General features: G+C 37.5%; 1 protein-coding gene across 8 annotated transcripts in view; it reads left to right on the top strand.

Annotated features, from left to right (window-relative positions):
* Nucleotides 1–19668, top strand: part of RAPH1 (Ras association (RalGDS/AF-6) and pleckstrin homology domains 1) — a 184755-nt gene that overhangs the window by 55054 nt on the left and 110033 nt on the right. For 6 of the 8 annotated variants that reach the window (XM_049712340.1, XM_033429465.2, XM_004262828.3 and 3 more), the window contains 3 exons: nt 1186–1260; nt 16990–17067; nt 17514–17673. In XM_049712340.1, the coding sequence (XP_049568297.1) occupies nt 1186–1260; nt 16990–17067; nt 17514–17673 (313 nt within the window). The remainder of the gene's footprint in view (nt 1–1185; nt 1261–16989; nt 17068–17513; nt 17674–19668) is intronic. The other 2 variants (XM_033429463.2, XM_004262827.3) reach the window with 1 other exon arrangement.

Below are 19668 nucleotides of genomic sequence, written 5' to 3'. Positions count from 1 at the left end.
AAAGGGGCAGGTATGCTTGTAAGGTTCATCTTGAACTAAAAGCTAAAAAAAAAATACAGGCAGTGACATACAATATAGCAAACCCAACACAACATAGTGCAGATATGAGCAAAGATTAAGTTAATATTATTTTCTGTAACAGTGTTTTAATTTTGAAGTTGTGTATCTTGTTATCTGTGACAATGAACTTTATGAGAGTAGGTGCTGTTCTAGTATTTCTCTCCAAAAAATTTGTTCCTCAAGAATAACTTGATATATACTTAGATTTATAAAATATAATATTATAGAATACTTTCTATAACTCTACTCAGCTGTGCCATGCATTGTTTTAAATGGTGGTTAGTAACTACATAACATTAAAAAATAAATACTAACTTAGAATTATTTAGGGATAAGCAAGTCTGAATTACACATATATCAAAACAGCAGCAATTTATACTATATGAGTTTAATAAATACAGTTGCAAAAGCATAACTTACAATGTTTACAACCTTACTAAAAAGGTTTTAAGGGGGAAGAGGACAGTTAGGGACTATGTTATTCACAAATCATTTTTATGAAAATATACTAATTGAATTCATTTAACCAACTTAAGGGAAAACACTTCATAATATTTTGTTTATATCATTCATTTGCTATACAAGTCCTTTACTTGGGCAACACAGTACTGTTAATACTGATATAATGAGTGAATTAATAAAATTTTACTGAAAACGTGATAACATTAGGCAAAATATTTATGGACATTTTTCCTCTTGGTGTGGCTATCATTGATTTGGTCAGAAATACTTGCAAAAGTTTTAAAACTGAGGAAGGAATAGGGATAGTCATTCGTCTTTGACACCTGTTTATTTGTGCTGTGTGGACAGCACTCAGAAGCACAGCCCTAAAAGACAAATTGCTCTGTGATCTTTGCAGGGTGTGATCCATTTTCCCAGAGCTGAGGGGTCAGCAGGAGTGGGCTAGGGCATGCCTGCTGGCAAAGGTGGTGTCTTTCCCTCCCCCTCCTTTTCTTTTTCTTTTTTTAAATTTGGTCATATTTCATTGAGTTTAGGTAAAATATGAAATTAATGGTAGAGAATCATTCTTGCTTTGTCAACGTTATATTTTAAACACATAAAACCTCCACTGACTTCTATTGCCTTTTTTGTTTGTTTGTTTTTCTCTCTCTTTTCCTGCACAAGCACTCCTATCTGGACAGGGAAACCTCCCTTCTTCTGAGAAACATTGCAGGAAAACCTTCTCATTTGCTGACCAAGGTGATACTTCTTCTTCCACCTGCATGTAAATATTTATTGCCTTATAGGTAGAATGTAATTTCTGTTTTTGACTGTGCTCTCAGATTTCTCAGGTTGTGCTTTCTTATTTTTGCACCTTTGTTCTTAATAGAGGTATTTTTTTCTCTTACTGAAGGTAATTATTTACTGATCTTAATAACTATCAGAAAATACTGAGAGTAGAAAATATTTTCAGTAATTTTTCACTAGTTTTTAACTTTCGTAAATACCTGACAGCCTGCCCAAGTGTGTTGGCACTTTTTCTAGTTTAACATTGTATTTAATTTTGAAGTCTGAAATCATTGTTTAATTTTAACTTACTTCTAATGGTCATCCATGCTGTGAGTTACTTTAGCAAACTTTGTTTTTTAATTTTTGTTTATATTATCAATGCCTCATTTAATTAAACATTTATTTATATAAACAGAATCTTACTTTACATTAGTTTAATCAAATTGGAAGAGAAGGCTGCAATTTAAATTTCTCAGTTCTCTGCCCTCAGAATGGTTTGAATCAGTCCAGCTGGATTTTCATTGGGCTTGCATTTTACAACAATTTAAAATCACTTAGCCACTGTCATCATTAACTCAGGAAGAACAGAATAGGGAAGCTGAACAGCTTTCTACCTCCTCACAAGTCATGTTTTTATTTTGTTATTTTATTTAAATAATGTTAAATTCAAGCATGTCAGACTTGGTTATAGATAGTTTCTGAAGAATATACAAAGTAATTATGGTTTATGTCTCTTAAGTTTTTATTATCGTATCAGAGGGTTTCTTTCTTTCTTTTTTTTTTTTGCGGTACGCGGGCCTCTCACTGTTGTGGCCTCTCCCGTTGCGGGGCACAGGCTCCGGACGCGCAGGCTCAGCGGCCATGGCTCACGGGCCCAGCCGCTCCACAGCATGTGGGATCTTCCCGGACTTTAAAAAATTATTTCTTCTTAACTTTATAAACTTGTGAAAGAAGATGGTAAAGCTAAAATTAAAATCTCCATGAGTAACAGCTCAAAGAGAAGACTCAAGAATCAGCAATAGGACTTCCGGGAAGATGGCGGAAGAGTAAGACTCGGAGATCACCTTCCTCCCCACAGATACACCAGAAATACATCTACGCGTGAAACAACTCCTACGGAGCACCTACTGAACGCTGGCAGAAGACCTCAGACCTCCCAAAAGGCAAGGAACCCCCCACGTACCTGGTTAGGGCAAAAGAAAAAAGAATAAACAGAGACAAAAGGATAGGGACGGGACCTGCACCAGCGGGAAGGAGCTGTGAAGGAGAAAAAGTGTCCACACACTAGGAAGCCCCTTCGCGGGCGGAGACTGCGGGTGGCGGAGTGGGGGAGCTTCGGAGCCGCGGAAGAGAGCACAGCAACAGGGGTGCGGAGGGCAAAGCAGAGAGATTCCAGCGCAGAGGATCGGGGCCGACCGGCACTCACCAGCCGAGAGGCTTGTCTGCTCGCCCGATGGGGCGGGCGGGGCTGGGAGCTGAGGCTCCGGCTTCTGTCGGAGCGCCGGGAGAGGACTGAGCTTGGCGGCATGAACACAGCCTGCAGGGCGTTAGTGCACCGCGGCTAGCCGGGAGAGAGTCCGGGGAAAAGTCTGGACCTGCCGGAAGAGGCAAGAGACTTTTTCTTCCCTCTTTGTTTCCTGGTGCACGAGGAGAGGGGATTAAGAACGCTGCTTAAGAGAGCTCCAGAAACGGCCGTGAGCCGCGGCTAAAAGTGCAGAGCCCAGAGACAGACATGAGACGCTAAGGTCGCTGCTGCCGCCACCAAGAAGCCTGTGTGTGAACACAGGTCACTATCCACACCCCCTTACGGGGAGCCTGTGCAGCCCGCCACTGCCAGGGTCCCGGGATCCAGGGACAACTCACCCGGGAGAACACACGGCGCGCCTCGGGCTAGCAACGTCACGCTGGCCACTGCCGCCGCAGGCCCGCCCCGCACTCCGTGACCCCCGCCCCCCCGCCCCCGGCCTGAGTGAGCCAGAGCCTCCGAATCAGCGGCTCCTTTAACCCCGTCCTGTCTGAGCAAAGAACAGACGCCCTCTGGCAACCTACACGCACAGGCGGGGCCAAATCCAAAGCTGAGCCCCTGGGAGCTGTGAGAACAAAGAAGAGAAAGGGAAATCTCTCCCAACAGCCTCAGAAGCAGCGGATTAAAGCTCCACAATCAACTTGATGTACCCTGCATCTGTGGAATACATGAATAGACAACGAATCATCCCAAATTAAGGAGCGGTGTGGATGAAAGACTCTTGGTGCTGCAGCCAGGAGTTAGTGCTGTGCCTCTGAGGTGGGAGAGCCAACTTCAGGACACTGGTCCACAAGAGGCCTCCCAGCTGCACATAATATCAAACGGCGAAAATCTCCCAGAGATCTCCATCTCAACGCCAGCACCCAGCTTCACTCAACGACCAGCAAGCTACAGTGCTGGATATCCTATGCCAAACAACTAGCAAGACAGGAACACAACCCCACCCATTAGCAGAGAGGCTGCCCAAAATCATAATAAGTCTACAGACACCCCAAAACACACCACCAGAGGGGGACCTGCCCACCAGAAAGACAAGATGCAGCCTCATCCACCAGAACACAGGCACTAGTCCCCTCCACCAGGAAGCCTACACAACCCACTGAACCAACCTTAGCCACTGGGGACAGACACAAAAACAACAGGAACTACGAACCTTCAGCCTGCAAAAAGGAGACCCCAAACACAGTAAGATAAGCAAAATGAGAAGACAGAAAAACACACAGCAGATGAAGGAGCAAGAGAAAAACCCACCAGACCTAACAAATGAAGAGGAAATAGGCAGTCGACCTGAAAAAGAATTCAGAATAATGATAGTAAAGATGATCCAAAATCTTGGAAATAGAATAGACAAAATGCAAGAATCAGTTAACAAGGACCTAGAAGAACTAAAGATGAAACAAACAATGATGAACAACACAATAAATGAAATGAAAAATACTCTAGATGGGATCAATAGCAGAATAACTGAGGCAGAAGAACGGATAAGTGACCTGGAAGATAAAATAGTGGAAATAACTACTGCAGAGCAGAATAAAGAAAAAAGAATGAAAAGAACTGAGGACAGTCTCAGAGACCTCTGGGACAACATTAAACGCACCAACATTCGAATTATAGGGGTTCCAGAAGAAGAAGAGAAAAAGAAAGGGACTGAGAAAATATTTGAAGAGATTATAGTTGAAAACTTCCCTAATATGGGAAAGGAAATAGTTAATCAAGTCCAGGAAGCACAGAGAGTCCCATACAGGATAAATCCAAGGAGAAATACTCCAAGACACATATTAATCAAACTGTCAAAAATTAAATACAAAGAAAACATATTAAAAGCAGCAAGGGAAAAACAACAAATAACACACAAGGGAATCCCCATAAGGTTAACAGCTGATCTTTCAGCAGAAACTCTGCAAGCCAGAAGGGAGTGGCAGGACATACTGAAAGTGATGAAGGAGAAAAACCTGCAACCAAGATTACTCTACCCAGCAAGGATCTCATTCAGATTTGATGGAGAAATTAAAACCTTTACAGACAAGCAAAAGCTGAGAGAGTTCAGCACCACCAAACCAGCTCTACAACAACTGCTAAAGGAACTTCTCTAGGCAAGAAACACAAAAGAAGGAAAAGACCTACAATAACGAACCCAAAACAATTAAGAAAATGGGAATGGGAACACACATCGATAATTACCTTAAATGTAAATGGACTAAATGCTCCCACCAAAAGACACAGATTGGCTGAATGGATACAAAAACAAGACGCATATATTTGCTGTCTACAAGAGACCCACTTCAGACATAGAGACACATACAGACTGAAAGTAAGGGGATGGAAAAAGGTATTTCATGCAAATGGAAACCAAAAGAAAGCTGGAGTAGCAATTCTCATATCAGACAAAATAGACTTTAAAACAAAGACTATTAGAAGAGACAAAGAAGGACACTACATAATGATCAAGGGATCGATCCAAGAAGAAGATATAACAATTGTAAATATTTATGCACCCAACATAGGAGCACCTCAATACATAAGGCAAATACAGCCATAAAAGGGGAAATCGACAGTAACACATTCATAGTAGGGGACTTTAACACCCCACTTTCACCAATGGACAGATCATCCAAAATGAAAATAAATAAGGAAACACAAGCTTTAAATGATACATTAAACGAGATGGACTTAATTGATATTTATAGGACATTCCATCCAAAAACAACAGAATACACATTTTTGTCAAGTGCTCATGGAACATTCTCCAGGATAGATCATATCTTGGGTCACAAATTAAGCCTTGGTAAATTTAAGAAAATTGAAATTGTATCAAGTATCTTTTCCGACCAAAACGCTATGAGACTAGATATCAATTACAGGAAAAGATCTGTAAAAAATACAAACACATGAAGGCTAAACAATACACTACTTAATAACGAAGTGATCACTGAAGAAATCAAAGAGGAAATCAAAAAATATCTAGAAACAAATGACAATGAAGACACGACGACCCAAAATCTATGGAATGCAGCAAAAGCAGTTCTCAGAGGGAAGTTTATAGCAATACAATCCTACCTTAAGAAACAGGAAACATCTCGAATAAACAACCTAACCTTGCACCTAAAGCAATTAGAGAAAGAAGAACAAAAAAACCCCAAAGTTAGCAGAAGGAAAGAAATCATAAAAATCAGATCAGAAATAAATGAAAAAGAAATGAAGGAAACGATAGCAAAGATCAATAAAACTAAAAGCTGGTTCTTTGAAAGGATAAACAAAATTGATAAACCATTAGCCAGACTCATCAAGAAAAAAAGGGAGAAGACTCAAATCAATAGAATTAGAAATGAAAAAGGAGAAGTAACAACTGACACTGCAGAAATACAAAAGATCATGAGAGATTACTACTAGCAACTCTATGCCAATAAAATGGACAACCTGGAAGAAATGGACAAATTCTTAGAAAGGCACAACCTGCCAAGACTGAATCAGGAAGAAATAGAAAATATGAACAGACCAGTCACAAGCACTGAAATTGAAACTGTGATTAAAAATCTTCCAACAAGCAAAAGCCCAGGACCAGATGGCTTCACAGGCAAATTCTATCAAACATTTAGAGAAGAGCTATCACCTATCCTTCTCAAACTTCCAAAATATAGCAGAGGGAGGAACACTCCCCAAGTCATTCTACGAGGCCACCATCACCCTGATACCAAAACCAGACAAGGACGTCACAAAGAAAGAAAACTACAGGCCAATATCACTGATGAACATAGATGCAAAAATCCTCAACAAAATACTAGCAAACAGAATCCAACAGCACATTAAACGGATCATACACCATGATCAAGTGGGGTTTATTCCAGGAATGCAAGGATTCTTCAATATACGCAAATCAATCAAGGTGATACACCATATTAACAAATTGAAGGAGAAAAACCATATGATCATTTCAATAGATGCAGAGAAAGCTTTTGACAAAATTCAACACCCATTTATGATAAAAACCCTGCAGAAAGTAGGCATAGAGGGAACTTTCCTCAACATAATAAAGGCCATATATGACAAACCCACAACCAACATCGTCCTCAATGGTGAAAAAGTGAAAGCATTTCCACTAAGATCAGGAACAAGACAAGGTTGCCCACTCTCACCACTCTTATTCAACATAGTTTTGGAAGTTTTAGCCACAGCAATCAGAGAAGAAAAGGAAATAAAAGGAATCCAAATCAGAAAAGAAGAAGTAAAGCTGTCACTGTTTGCAGATGACATGATACTATACATAGAGAATCCTAAAGATGCTACCAGAAAACTACTAGAGCTAATCAATGAATTTGGTAAAGTAGCAGGATACAAAATTAATGCACAGAAATCTCTGGCATTCCTATACACTAATGATGAAAAATCTGAAAGTGAAATCAAGAAAACACTCCCATTTACCATTGGAACAAAAAGAATAAAATATCTAGGAATAAACCTACCTAAGGAGACAAAAGACCTGTATGCAGAAAATTATAAGACACTGATGAAAGAAATTAAAGATGATACAAATAGATGGAGAGATATACCACGTTCTTGGATTGGAAGAATCAACATTGTGAAAATGACTCTACTACCCAAAGCAATCTACGGATTCAATGCAATCCCTATCAAACTACCACTGGCATTTTTCACAGAACTAGAACAAAAAATTTCACAATTTGTATGGAAACAGAAAGGCCCCAAATAGCCAAAGCAATCTTGAGAATGAAAAACGGAGCTGGAGGAATCAGGCTTCCTGACTTCAGACTGTACTACAAAGCTACAGTAATCAAGACAGTATGGTACTGGCACAAAAACAGAAATATAGATCAATGGAACAGGATAGAAAGCCCAGAGATAAACCCACGCACATATGGTCACCTTATCTTTGACAAAGGAGGCAGGAATGTACAGTGGAGAAAGGACAGCCTCTTCAATAAGTAGTGCTGGGAAAACTGGACAGCTACATGTAAAAGTATGAGATTAGATCACTCCCTAACACCATACACAAAAATAAGCTCAAAATGGATTAAAGACCTAAATGTAAGGCCAGAAACTATCAAACTCTTAGAGGAAAACATAGGCAGGACACTCTATGACATAAATCACAGCAAGGTCCTTTTTGACCCACCTCCTAGAGAAATGGAAATAAAAACAAAAGTAAACAAATGGGACCTAATGAAACTTAAAAGCTTTTGCGCAGCAAAGGAAACCATAAACAAGAACAAAAGACAACCCTCAGAATGGGAGAAAATATTTGCAAATGAAGCAACTGACAAAGGATTAATCTCCAAAATTTATAAGCAGCTCATGCAGCTTAATAACAAAAAAACAACCCAATCCAAAAATGGGCAGAAGACCTAAATAGACATTTCTCCAAAGAAGATATACAGAGTGCCAACAAACACATGAAAGAATGCTCAACATCACTAATCATTAGAGAAATGAAAATCAAAACTACAATGAGATATCATCTCACACCAGTCAGAATGGCCATCATCAAAAAATCTAGAAACAATAAATGCTGGAGAGGGTGTGGAGAAAAGGGAACCCTCTTACACTGTTGGTGGGAATGTAACTTGATACAGCCACTGTGGAGAACAGTATGGAGTTTCCTTTAAAAACTACAAATAGAACTACCATATGACCCAGCAATCCCACTACTGGGCATATACCCTGAGAAAACCATAATTCAAAAAGAGTCATGTACCAAAATGTTCATTGCAGCTCTATTTACAATAGCCCAGAGATGGAAACAACCTAAGTGTCCATCATTGGATGAATGGATAAAGAAGATGTGGCACATATATACAATGGAATATTACTCAGCCATAAAAAGAAACGAAATTGAGCTATTTGTAATGAGGTGGATAGACCTAGAGTCTGTCATACAGAGTGAAGTAAGTCAGAAAGAGAGAGACAAATACTGTATGTAACACATATATATGGAATTTAAGGAAAAAAAATGTCATGAAAAACCTAGGGGTGAAACAGGAATAAAGACACAGACCTACTAGAGAATGGACTTGAGGATATGGGGAGGGGGAAGGGTAAGCTGTGACAAAGCGAGAGAGAGGCATGGACATATATACACTACCAAACGTAAGGTAGATAGCTAGTGGGAAGCAGCCGCATAGCACAGGGAGATCAGCTCGGTGCTTTGTGACTGCCTGGAGGGGTGGGATAGGGAGGGTGGGAGGGAGGGAGACGCTAGCGGGAAGAGATATGGGAACATATGTATATATATAACTGATTCATTTTGTTGTGAAGCTGAAACTAACATACCATTGTAAAAAATTATACTCCAATAAGATGTTAAAAAAAAAAAAAAAAGAATCAGCAATAAAACCCTTTCTTTTGCTTGAGTTTCTCTCCCTAAAGGAGATCTAGGAATAGGGTAGAAGCAGCTTAAAGATGAGGGAAATTTAGAAATCTTAAGCATATGGTAGCCGTGTACGTTATAACCAGAGCAAAGAGCAAAATTCTTCCCTTTTTCTTAGCTCTTCCTTCTCTGTTCACTCTCTCTCTGGAATCCACTCTCATAGCTTCAACTAGGATCTCTGTTAATAGATTAGGTCTCTCTTCCTGAGAGGTCGCTGTCAGACATTTCCTGGAAGATGACCAGCACCTCCAGTTCTGCAGGTCTTCAGCTTCCTTAACCACACTCTCCCTGGGGCCTCACAATTTATATCTGTTTTCTTCTTTTGACACCTCTGTTTCTGTACACAATGCTGCCACTCTCCCACTTACCCAGGTTTGAGCCATCTGGTGCCTTTCTTGTCACTTATTATCTCAGAGCTCTAATAAGCTTGTCATAATCTGTAGGATTGGTTGAGTTCACCCATCCATTTCATTCCCATTGCCACCACCCTAAAGCAGCCTCGTATTTTTTATTAGAGCCATGACTCTTGTCTCTATTTTTGCCTGTCCCTCCTCCAGTGCATTTTGTATACTGCTCTCAGATGAAGTATAACATACTACCATTTCCATTGCCTATTTATTCAACAAATATTTGTTTAATCGTGTACTGCGTTAGGTGCTGGGATATACAATAATTTTGTATGAAGTGGACATCGTCCCTGCCCTCAGCAGCTCACAGTCTATTTAGGAATATAGATAAAAAACGTTTACAAGCAAGCATGTAAACAAACTCTAAATCATGTTAAGTGCTATGAAGGAAACAAGGTAAGTAATAGAGAATACTGGGGGGAGGATTAGGGCTACATTTCCTTTAGATGGTAACATCAGCAAAGGCCCTTATAAGGGGTGATATTTAATGTAAAGCTTGAAGGATGAAAAGAAGCCAGCTTGAGGGTGAAGGGAAATGTTCCAAGTAGAGAGGTCCAGGGAGAAAAAAGCTTGGCATGTTTGAGAAGCTGAAGAAACACTATGTTGCTGGAGCCACAGTAGTTGAGTAGTTGAATGAAGATATGAGTATCTTGATTTAGGTTTGGAGAGGTAGACAGGAATCAGATCATTCAAGGCACACTGAGGAGTTCCCCCCCCCCGCCCCCCGCTAAATGCAGTGAGAATCTATTGAAGAGAATAACTTCATTCAACAAATATTTACTGAATACCTATTATGTGCCAGACACTGTTTACAACCCTTGAGATATGGCAGTGAACAGAACAGAGTTCCTATAACAGGGAGAGTCAGGTGTTTGCAAGTTTGGAAAAAATGCAGGCAGTAACTTCTCATCTCCCTTTGCCCAAGAGATGTTGATACTCACTGCAGCGTCAGAGCCATCGCTACTCAGATCCAAGTGCTGGCATTACTGGTGTATGTGGCCAACATCTGACTCTAGCTACCTCTATATACTGCCCTGCTTTTATACAACAAGACATTTGATCAGGAAGGTGACTCAGTAGCATAGAACCTAAACGTTTAGGGTGGAGTGGGGGATGGAGTCAAGGACGAGGTGGCAGAAACTCCTAGATAACCAGAGCCACAGGGACCTCTCGATGTCAGTGCCCTCTACCAGAGCATGTGGCTGTTTTGAAGCTAAGTTGAGTTTATACCTCTTTCATACCACCTGTGTGGCAGTCTGGTTCCCCTTACCCAAAAGCATGGTGTCCCAGTTACTGACTCACCTCTGACCTGCACTTTTCCAAACTAGGACTTTGTAACACTGGGTAGTTAGAACACAGTAAAATGAACACAGTAACACTGCTTAGGCCAAGAATGCAAAAAGAATGCTTTGTTTGTTTGTTTCCATCCCCAATCCAGTTGTCATTATATCACTGTTAATGAAATAACTACCCCATTATACAGTTCTGAGCCAGGAGCCTCTGCAAAAACAATGCCAACCTATTTCTTCTAGGAGCAGCATTAGTGCCAGCACAGGACTATTTTGCCATAAATGGGAGCAGTGGGCAAAAGACACATTGCTGATCTGATGCCCTTAAGTCTCTGGGTACCATTTGAAAGGCCTTCCCTGACCTCCTGAAATAATGCATTTTTTCACTCTTTACTCCTTTAACCTGCTTTATTTTATTTTTTTTCATAGAACTGACCACTAACTGACTTATCTCATACCTGTTTCTTTCTTGTCTCTCGTTAAATGTAAGCTCCATGAGAGCAGGAGCTCTGTATCCCCGGCACTCAAGCCCAAGCCTGGACAGTCTCGACAAACATCTGTCATGTAAAAGAATGGTCCTCTAGTGACCATCGAGGTTTCAAGGACTGCTGTACTGTTAATCACCCTTTTCTTTGCTTCAGAGAAGTTGTAAAAATGCTTTTATATTACTGAAAGTCTTTTGTTTTTGATAAGCAGTTTTTATTTACTGTTATCCCCAAAGTGTATGTATGCTATAATCCTTAAGGACAAAAGGGACTGTGACATGGTAGAAAGAGCAAGTAGTTATTCACTTGGTAACTGCCTGTATGATCTTTGAAAGATAAGTCTTTCTGGGCCTTAATTAGTTCAGTGGACATAATAATAATAATGTTAGCCCCTGCATTATTGAGAATTAGATGAGATACATGCCTTGTAGTGTGTGGCAAGTAGGTGTTCAGTTAATATTAGTTCTCTTCTTAGTGAGAGAATCTGTTTCGTGATTTCTTCAGGGGGAAGTAGACTAGTTGTTACTATTACTATTTTGGCTCTAAGCAGTTTTATAGAATAGAACATTTTGTGGGCATTAAACTGTTCATCACTCCAAGTTTTCTTTGAATCATTTTAATTTACACAACTTTATTGTAATCTGTGACACAAACTGGACCTCAAAGAAACTGCTAACTACTCTTCAGCTCCTTAATTTCAATCCCATTGATTCCGAACCCACAAAGCCTTAATAATTTCTTAGCTGAAGGAATTCACTAGCCAGTTCTTTGCAACTGTAACTCTTTCTGTAAGTATTCTAATTTTTACGCTGAAGAGAATGCTGTAACATGAAGAGAATGCTGTAACACTTTGTAACCACAGCATTGGCTTTCATTTAATCATAAGATCTTAACGGAGTTTTTGTCCTTTATGTAAATTTGAGGAGGCTTGGCATTTGATGGTTATTGATAGCCACACAGGAGTTTTTCAGGTGGAAAAATAGGTTGTCTCTTGCCCTTTTAAGGGAAGGGGTAGGAGAGAAAGTTAAGTTGTTATATGTGTGAGGTATCTTTTACTTATGTTAAGGATGGTTGTGAGACAAACAGTGTGAACAAAGGGATAGCCCAAAGATAAGGGGCAGAAAACTTAAGACCTACCTGAGTTTGTCAACTTTAACAAACAGAAGAGAAGATGGGATGAATAAAGCTTTGTTCTTTGTATTAAACTTGGCCTGCAGACATTGAACAGAGATTTACCTTGCCTAAATAAGTAAACTATTAGATGTCTTCTAAGTATATAATCTAAACACATCAGCAAAGATTTATTGACCTTTCCTGTATTGCACAGCACTCTGAGCTTAAAACAATTTCTTCCTTTCTATGGTTGTTATGGTTAAAAGTACGATTCTAGCCTAAATATAGTAAATACAAGCCAACTTTCTGAGGAAGAGCATATTACCCATGGGAAGTATAAAATACTATGAATCTTGCAATTTGATACAAATATTTTTATTTCCAGTTTTGCTCCAGTGACATTCAGACTCTAATAGTTAGAGGTATTTTGATCAGTTGTTTCTTCTAAAAGCTTCTAGCAGGGATTGATTATCCTTGCTAATAAACTGGAGAAGAATAAACTAAAATTTGCCTAGGTTGAAATTAAGCACACAGTTCTTAAATTCAAATTTGACCAATTTATGTATTTATTAAGAGTAGTATTTTGAGCAAATGGAAGAATAGCTGAGTTTGGATGTTAAAATAGGCCCACCTGGCTGCTCTACATAAAAATGGTTTCTTATTGATGGCTAGGAAATCTGATTGGTTTAATGTATGTTAATTTGTTGTTTCTCTTGTTTCTTTAATCCTTTCTTCCTATGTGTCAACTTTTTAGCCTGTGGAGCAGAAACTGATCTGGGAGTTTAAATTAATCTTACAATTGAATGACTTTTTGTCACTGCTTCAAAAGATAGCAGTGGTTGTATTCTATTGTATTTGGTAAATAATATAATAATAAAATGGGAGTATGAAAATACTGTTTTGGTGTTTATAACCAATATCAGAATGCTATATTTAAATTTTTATATTCCATTTTTGAATAGACTATTTTTTAAGAGCAGTGTTAGGTTCACAATAAAATTGAGAAGGAGGTACAGAGGTTTCCAGTATACCGCTTGCCCTCACACGTACATAGCTTCCCCATTATCAACATCCCCCACCAGAGTGGTACGTTTGTTATAATTGATGAACAAGTGTTGACCATTATTATCACCCAGAGTCCATAGTTTACATTAGGGTTCAGTCTTGGTGTTGTACGTTCTATGGCTTTGGACAAATGCGTAATGATGTGTAGCTATCATTATAGTATCATACAGAGTAGTTTCACTCCCACAAAAATCCTCTGTAGTCCACCTATTCATCCCTCCCTCTCCCTAACCTCTGACAGCCATTAATCTTTTTACTGTCTCCATAGTTTTACTTTTTCAGAATGTCATATAGTTGGAATCATACAATATGTAGCCTTTTCAGTTGGCTTCTTTCACTTAGTCATGTGCATTTAAGGTTCCTCCATGTCTTTTCATGGCTTGATAGCTCATCTTTTTTTTAGCACTGAATAATATTCCATGGTCTGGATGTAGTACAGTTTATCCATTTGTCTACTGAAGGATATCTTGGTTGCTTCCAAGTTTTGGCAGTTATAAAGAAAGCTGCTATAAGCATCTGTGCGCAGGTTTTGGGGTGGAGGTAAGTTTTCATCTCATTTCGGTAGATATTAAGGAGCTTGATTACTGGAATATTGTAAGAGCATGTTTAGTTTTGTAAGAAACCACCAAACTATCTCCTAAAGTGGCTGTACCCTTTTGCATTCCCACCAGCAATGACTGAGAGTTCCTGTTGCTCCACAACCTCACCAGCATTTGATGTTTTCAGTGTTTTGGATTTGGGCCATTCTAATATGTGTGTAGTGGTATATCGTTGTTTAAATTAAAACAACGATGGCAGTTCTCTAATGACATATGACATGAGCATCTTTTCACAGGCTATTTGCCATCTGTGTAAGCTTTGGTGAGTTCTGTTCAGGTTTTTGGCCCAGTTTTTAAATTGGGTTGTTCATTTTCTTGTTGAGCTTTAAAATTCTTTGTATATTTTGGATAATAGTCCTTTATCAGATGTGTCTGATAAATATTTTCCCCTAGTCTATGGCTTGTCTTCTCATTCTCTTGAATATTCTCTTTTTCTTAAAAATGTTATTTGGCTTTGAGGAAATCTTCTAAACGTTTTTTAACTTATGCAGATCAATCATAATATCATAAAAGAATTTGGCCTTTTAGAAGCTCATGTTTATGTTCCAGATACACAAAGCATTGATACTATCAGTTTTTCCTCTTCAGACTTTGAGATTTAAATTTGCTTTTCAGAAATATGAAGTGAAATTCGATATTATGCCTTGGTAAATTTTTCTTCTTTATAGCAGCCATTTATACCAATATAAGGATGTGGCAAATGAGCCATGAAGAACATACAATCATTATCCCATTGAGAAAACACTCATAAAACTTCTGCTTCCCTCTTTATCTTCCAAAATATGATGAAATAACTGATTTAATAAAAACCACTGGAAAATGCTAGTACTTAGAATTCCTGTATAGAATAGTGCTCCACTCATCAGAAACACATAGGGTTTGGTAATTTAATAATGATTTTGTTTCTCTAAGACACAGAATTCTAGAGGCTGAGAGTTTGTTTGGTTTTTGTTTTTGTTTTTGTTTTTGTTTTTTTTTTGCAGTACGCGGGCCTCTCACTGTTGTGGCCTCTCCCGTTGCGGAGCACAGGCTCCGGACACGCAGGCTCAGTGGCCATGGCTCATGGGCCCAGCCGCTCCGCGGCATGTGGGATCTTCCCAGACCGGGGCACGAACCCGTGTCCCCTGCATGGGCAGGCAGACTCTCAACCACTGCGCCACCAGGGAAGCCTGCGCATTTTAATGAGAGTTTTAATGACAGTAGTCTAGTTTTCTCATTTTATAGCCTGCTTTAAAAAGAAAAAAAAATGTATCTTATGTTAAAATATACAGTCAACATATTTTATAATTCTGTAATTTGTTTATTTGCATACAGGCGGAGGTAGGATGATTTAATCTTTTAATCAGAGGAGTATATCTAAGAATCAAGTCTTATCTTACTCCTCTCCATTGTTAAAATGCAATTCTTTGTTCTGTGTCTAATTGGGTTTACAGATAGTATTTCCAGACCTTAGTTATTATGTTAATTCACTGACTGCTTTCATTGAAATGGATCAGATTTCTGGCAAACAAACCCACTGTCCTTCCTAACCACTGTTTTCTTCTCTGTTCCACAGAGTAGTAAATACTAAGCTTGAAATGAGGGGAGTCAGCCTAGAGTGTGAAATGGAAAGAGAAGCAGTTAAAAAATAAGGAAGCCAACAGAATTTAGGAGAACAGGGAAGAATCTATTAAATGAATTGAGTTTTTGTTTTTTTGCCCTAGAAACTTTAGCTTTTTAACGAAGAATAACACATGGATTGTGGTTTTTAATCACAATCCAGAGCAGATAAAGTTTGGCTGATGTAAATAGGTTTCTCGCTTTTTTTTTTAAAGTCATATTAAGTAAAGAAATATATAATATGGCATTTTATGTTTTTCTTAGGTATTTTAGATATTTGCTAGAGCAACCAAAAGCTTAGAATTAAAAAGGAATCCTTTATTATAAGCAAAGGTTTACTTACATGAGTCTTTTTCAATTGGAGATTAATGCTACAGTGTACTATGGCCTATTGCTGGAAAGTACAAGTAAGTACCAGTGTTACAGTACTATATGTTGTTCTAGGAGAAAATAGGCAAATGTTTTAAGTATAGTTTTATTTTATTACTACTTGTAATCTAAATTTTATAAAGTAGAAATTACTGTAAGTTAAATATTTGGAAAATTATAGTAGTATTTTAAGAACTTTTTATCCATGAATTAATAAAAACAAAATTGCATTTAAAGACGCGAGACATTGATTATATTGTGTGATTGCTCCAAAGCAGAGTAAAACCTAAGAATTTAATGCAGCCTCCTCTATTTGTATTTGTATATTAATATGAACATACCTACATTTTTTATTAAGTATTTTTGTATGGCTGCAAAGAGATAAATTGATACTGGTTTTTTGCTATTTTTATGATGATGATATGTTTTCAGTATAACAGGACAGAACATTACTATGCAAAAAATTGCCTGTACTTTGGAGGGGGTATAAATTCAGAGTCACTGGCAGACCCACAGATACCCTCATGTTTTCCCTATCCTGAAACCTGAAATTTATCTGCTTCAGATTGACAGTTGAGAATTAAACTGTTGGATTAAATTAAAATTAAATTACTACATCACTAGAATATGAAAATCTAGTCTTATTATAAGAGATCTTCAAGTCTGCATCTTAAAAAATGTTCCTTTATAATATGTCTGCTCTCACTTTGTGAACACGGTTATTTTTAAATTGTGTTCTATATAAGTGTGTGAAGTTATATTCTTATTGAAATTTAATTTTAGCAGCATCCTTAAGGATAAAAAGACTTCTCAAATAATTCTCATTATTTTAGCATTAGTTTATCTGAAGTGCTTTGTGTTCACAGGAAGAACAGGCAGCAAAATTGAAAGCTGAGAAGATCAGAGTTGCCCTAGAGAAAATTAAAGAGGCACAAGTGAAAAAGGTGATATTTGGGCTTTTTCTTGGTTTGGGATTTTTATCTGTTTTACGGATTTATGAAGAATTGCCTTGTTTATGTAACGTAGCTCTAAGATATAGCAAGCTATAGAGGGGTATTTCTTTCAAATACATTTTTCACATGTATTTTTTTGTGGATAAAATGCATTATAAAAGAAGTACCTTTCTGGTTTTAAATTCTAAAAGGGTAAAACAAAATAGTCTTATTATAATCTTACCTGTTATTTTAATTTTTAAAAATGCATTAAATTTATTTAGTTAGGTTATCTAATACCTAATTTTAGAGTATTTTTCTTGCATAATAAATCATTATTTGTGTTTTAATTTATATTTTAGCTAAGGACATTACTCAGAACATTACTCAATATTGGAAGAAATTTCTAGAATGCCTGTTTTTTGGTTTGTATTTAATTTCCTTTTTTCCTATTATAGCTGGTGATTAGAGTCCACATGTCTGACGATAGTTCTAAAACAATGATGGTGGATGAGAGGCAGACAGTGAGACAAGTGCTGGACAACCTGATGGACAAATCTCACTGTGGTTATAGTTTAGACTGGTCTCTGGTGGAAACCATCTCTGAGTTACAAATGGGTTAGTAGTATCATTGCTATAATTACTTTTTAATTTCTATGTAATTTCAACAGTTTTCATGTTGATAAAAGCAACTTGAGACATCTTTATACTGTATTTTTTTTCTATTATATAACCCTGGCCTTTTTACATTGTTTTTTTCCCCCCAAGTGTTTTGACATTTCTTTGAGTGCAGTATCATTTCCAGTTCACTTTAGATTTTTTTTTGGCCAGAACAAAGTTGTTCTCTTTTTTTAAGTAACAAAATATTCTTTTCCCTTCAAATAAGAACCAAATATATTGAACACACTTACTAAAGACCGTTACATTTATTCACATTTGTACTGAAGTCTTTATACCACCATTTGACTTTCAGGGGAAACATAAAGCACATCTTATTTTTAGCTAGATGTACTAAGTCTTAGTTTCCTATGTTTTGTAGTTTGGTATGGTGTTTTCTAACTTTAAAAATCCCTCATTTTTTATATCATCTTTGACTCTTTTAAAAAGTGTTCTTTTTGTAATATTGTGTGATTACAGAAACCTCGCAATAATTATTTTATTAGGCTTTATTCAATCAGTAATCAATTTCAACTTGCTATTTTGTTTAAAAAATGTATTTGCATTGCTCTTACTACCTATGATATCTTTAAATATTTCACAGCAGTTTCCAGAGAAATAAAAACTTAATTATTAACACTTTTCTTTCAGAACACACATACACAACCCCCAAACCATAAGTTAGAAGTTTATTAATATGTATAAACATGTATTCTAATAATACTTCCCTATAACTATTCTTAGAGAATTAGAAAGGTTTGAGTTCATAGATATAGTGTCACCATACACAGAAAATGTTTGGATGATAGTTTTTAGAATATTTCCATGGCCATAGTTAAAGATCCATAACTATCATTTAATCATATTTGGCACAGTGATTCAAATATAATATGTAGTCATTCAGTACTTGGTGAATGAATAAAAGAAAAGAAAACAAGGGACTACTAAGAGCCCAAAATAAGATGGTGGAAACAAACTATGACAAATGTAAATCATTCAATTAAACAACAGAGATTATTAGAAAGGATGAATGAACAAAATGTAAGTGTTTGCTGTTTACAAAAGACCTTTTACCTAAAGACACAGAAAGATTCAAAGTAAAAGGAATGTGGAAAGACACTAACCAAAAGAAAGATAATATTAACTATGTTATTATCAGGCAAAATAAACTTTAAGCAAAATGCATTACTAGAGATAAAGAGAACCATACATCTTCATCAGGCAGGTATAATCATTCTAAATTTTATCTAATAATAGCATTAAAATTTATAAAGCAAAAGTTGACAGAACTACCAGGAGAGATTCACAAGTCTACCTTCATAGTAGAAACTTTTCATCTAAGAATCTTTTCAGTGATCAGTATAATCAAGCAGACAAAAATGAATATAGATATATTTAGAACACTAATAACAGGAAAATATGCATTCTTTACAGGCAGAAATGGAGTATTTCTAAAAATTGATTCTGGTATGAGGTTATAAGCAGCTCTCAAGAAATTTCAAAAAATCATTATCTCTAGAATATGTTATTTGAACATATGTTCAATATATAGGACAAGTTCTTTGATTCCTAATTTGGAAATTAGAAAATACATCTCTGTTTAAATTTAAACAAAACTCATAGATCAAAGAAGAACTCATCTTGGAAATTTTTTGAATGACAAGAAATGAATGCTGTTAGAAGCACTTAATACCAGAATTTATGAAATGTAACTAACATGTTGGTGTTTTTTTTGTGTGTGTGTGGTACGCGGGCCTCTCACTGTTGTGGCCTCTCCCGTTGCGGAGCACAGGCTCCAGCCGCGCAGGCTCAGCGGCCATGGCTCACGGGCCCAGCCGCTCTGCGGCATGTGGGATCTTCCCGGACCGGGGCACGAACCCGTGTCCCCTGCATCGGCAGGCAGACTGTCAACCACTGCGCCACCAGGGAAGCCCGCATGTTGGATTTTTTTTAAGG

The sequence above is a fragment of the Orcinus orca genome, chromosome 7 (assembly GCF_937001465.1).
Source record: "Orcinus orca chromosome 7, mOrcOrc1.1, whole genome shotgun sequence".
Lineage (NCBI taxonomy): Eukaryota > Metazoa > Chordata > Mammalia > Artiodactyla > Delphinidae > Orcinus > Orcinus orca.
This window is presented reverse-complemented; position numbering and strand designations above follow the sequence as displayed.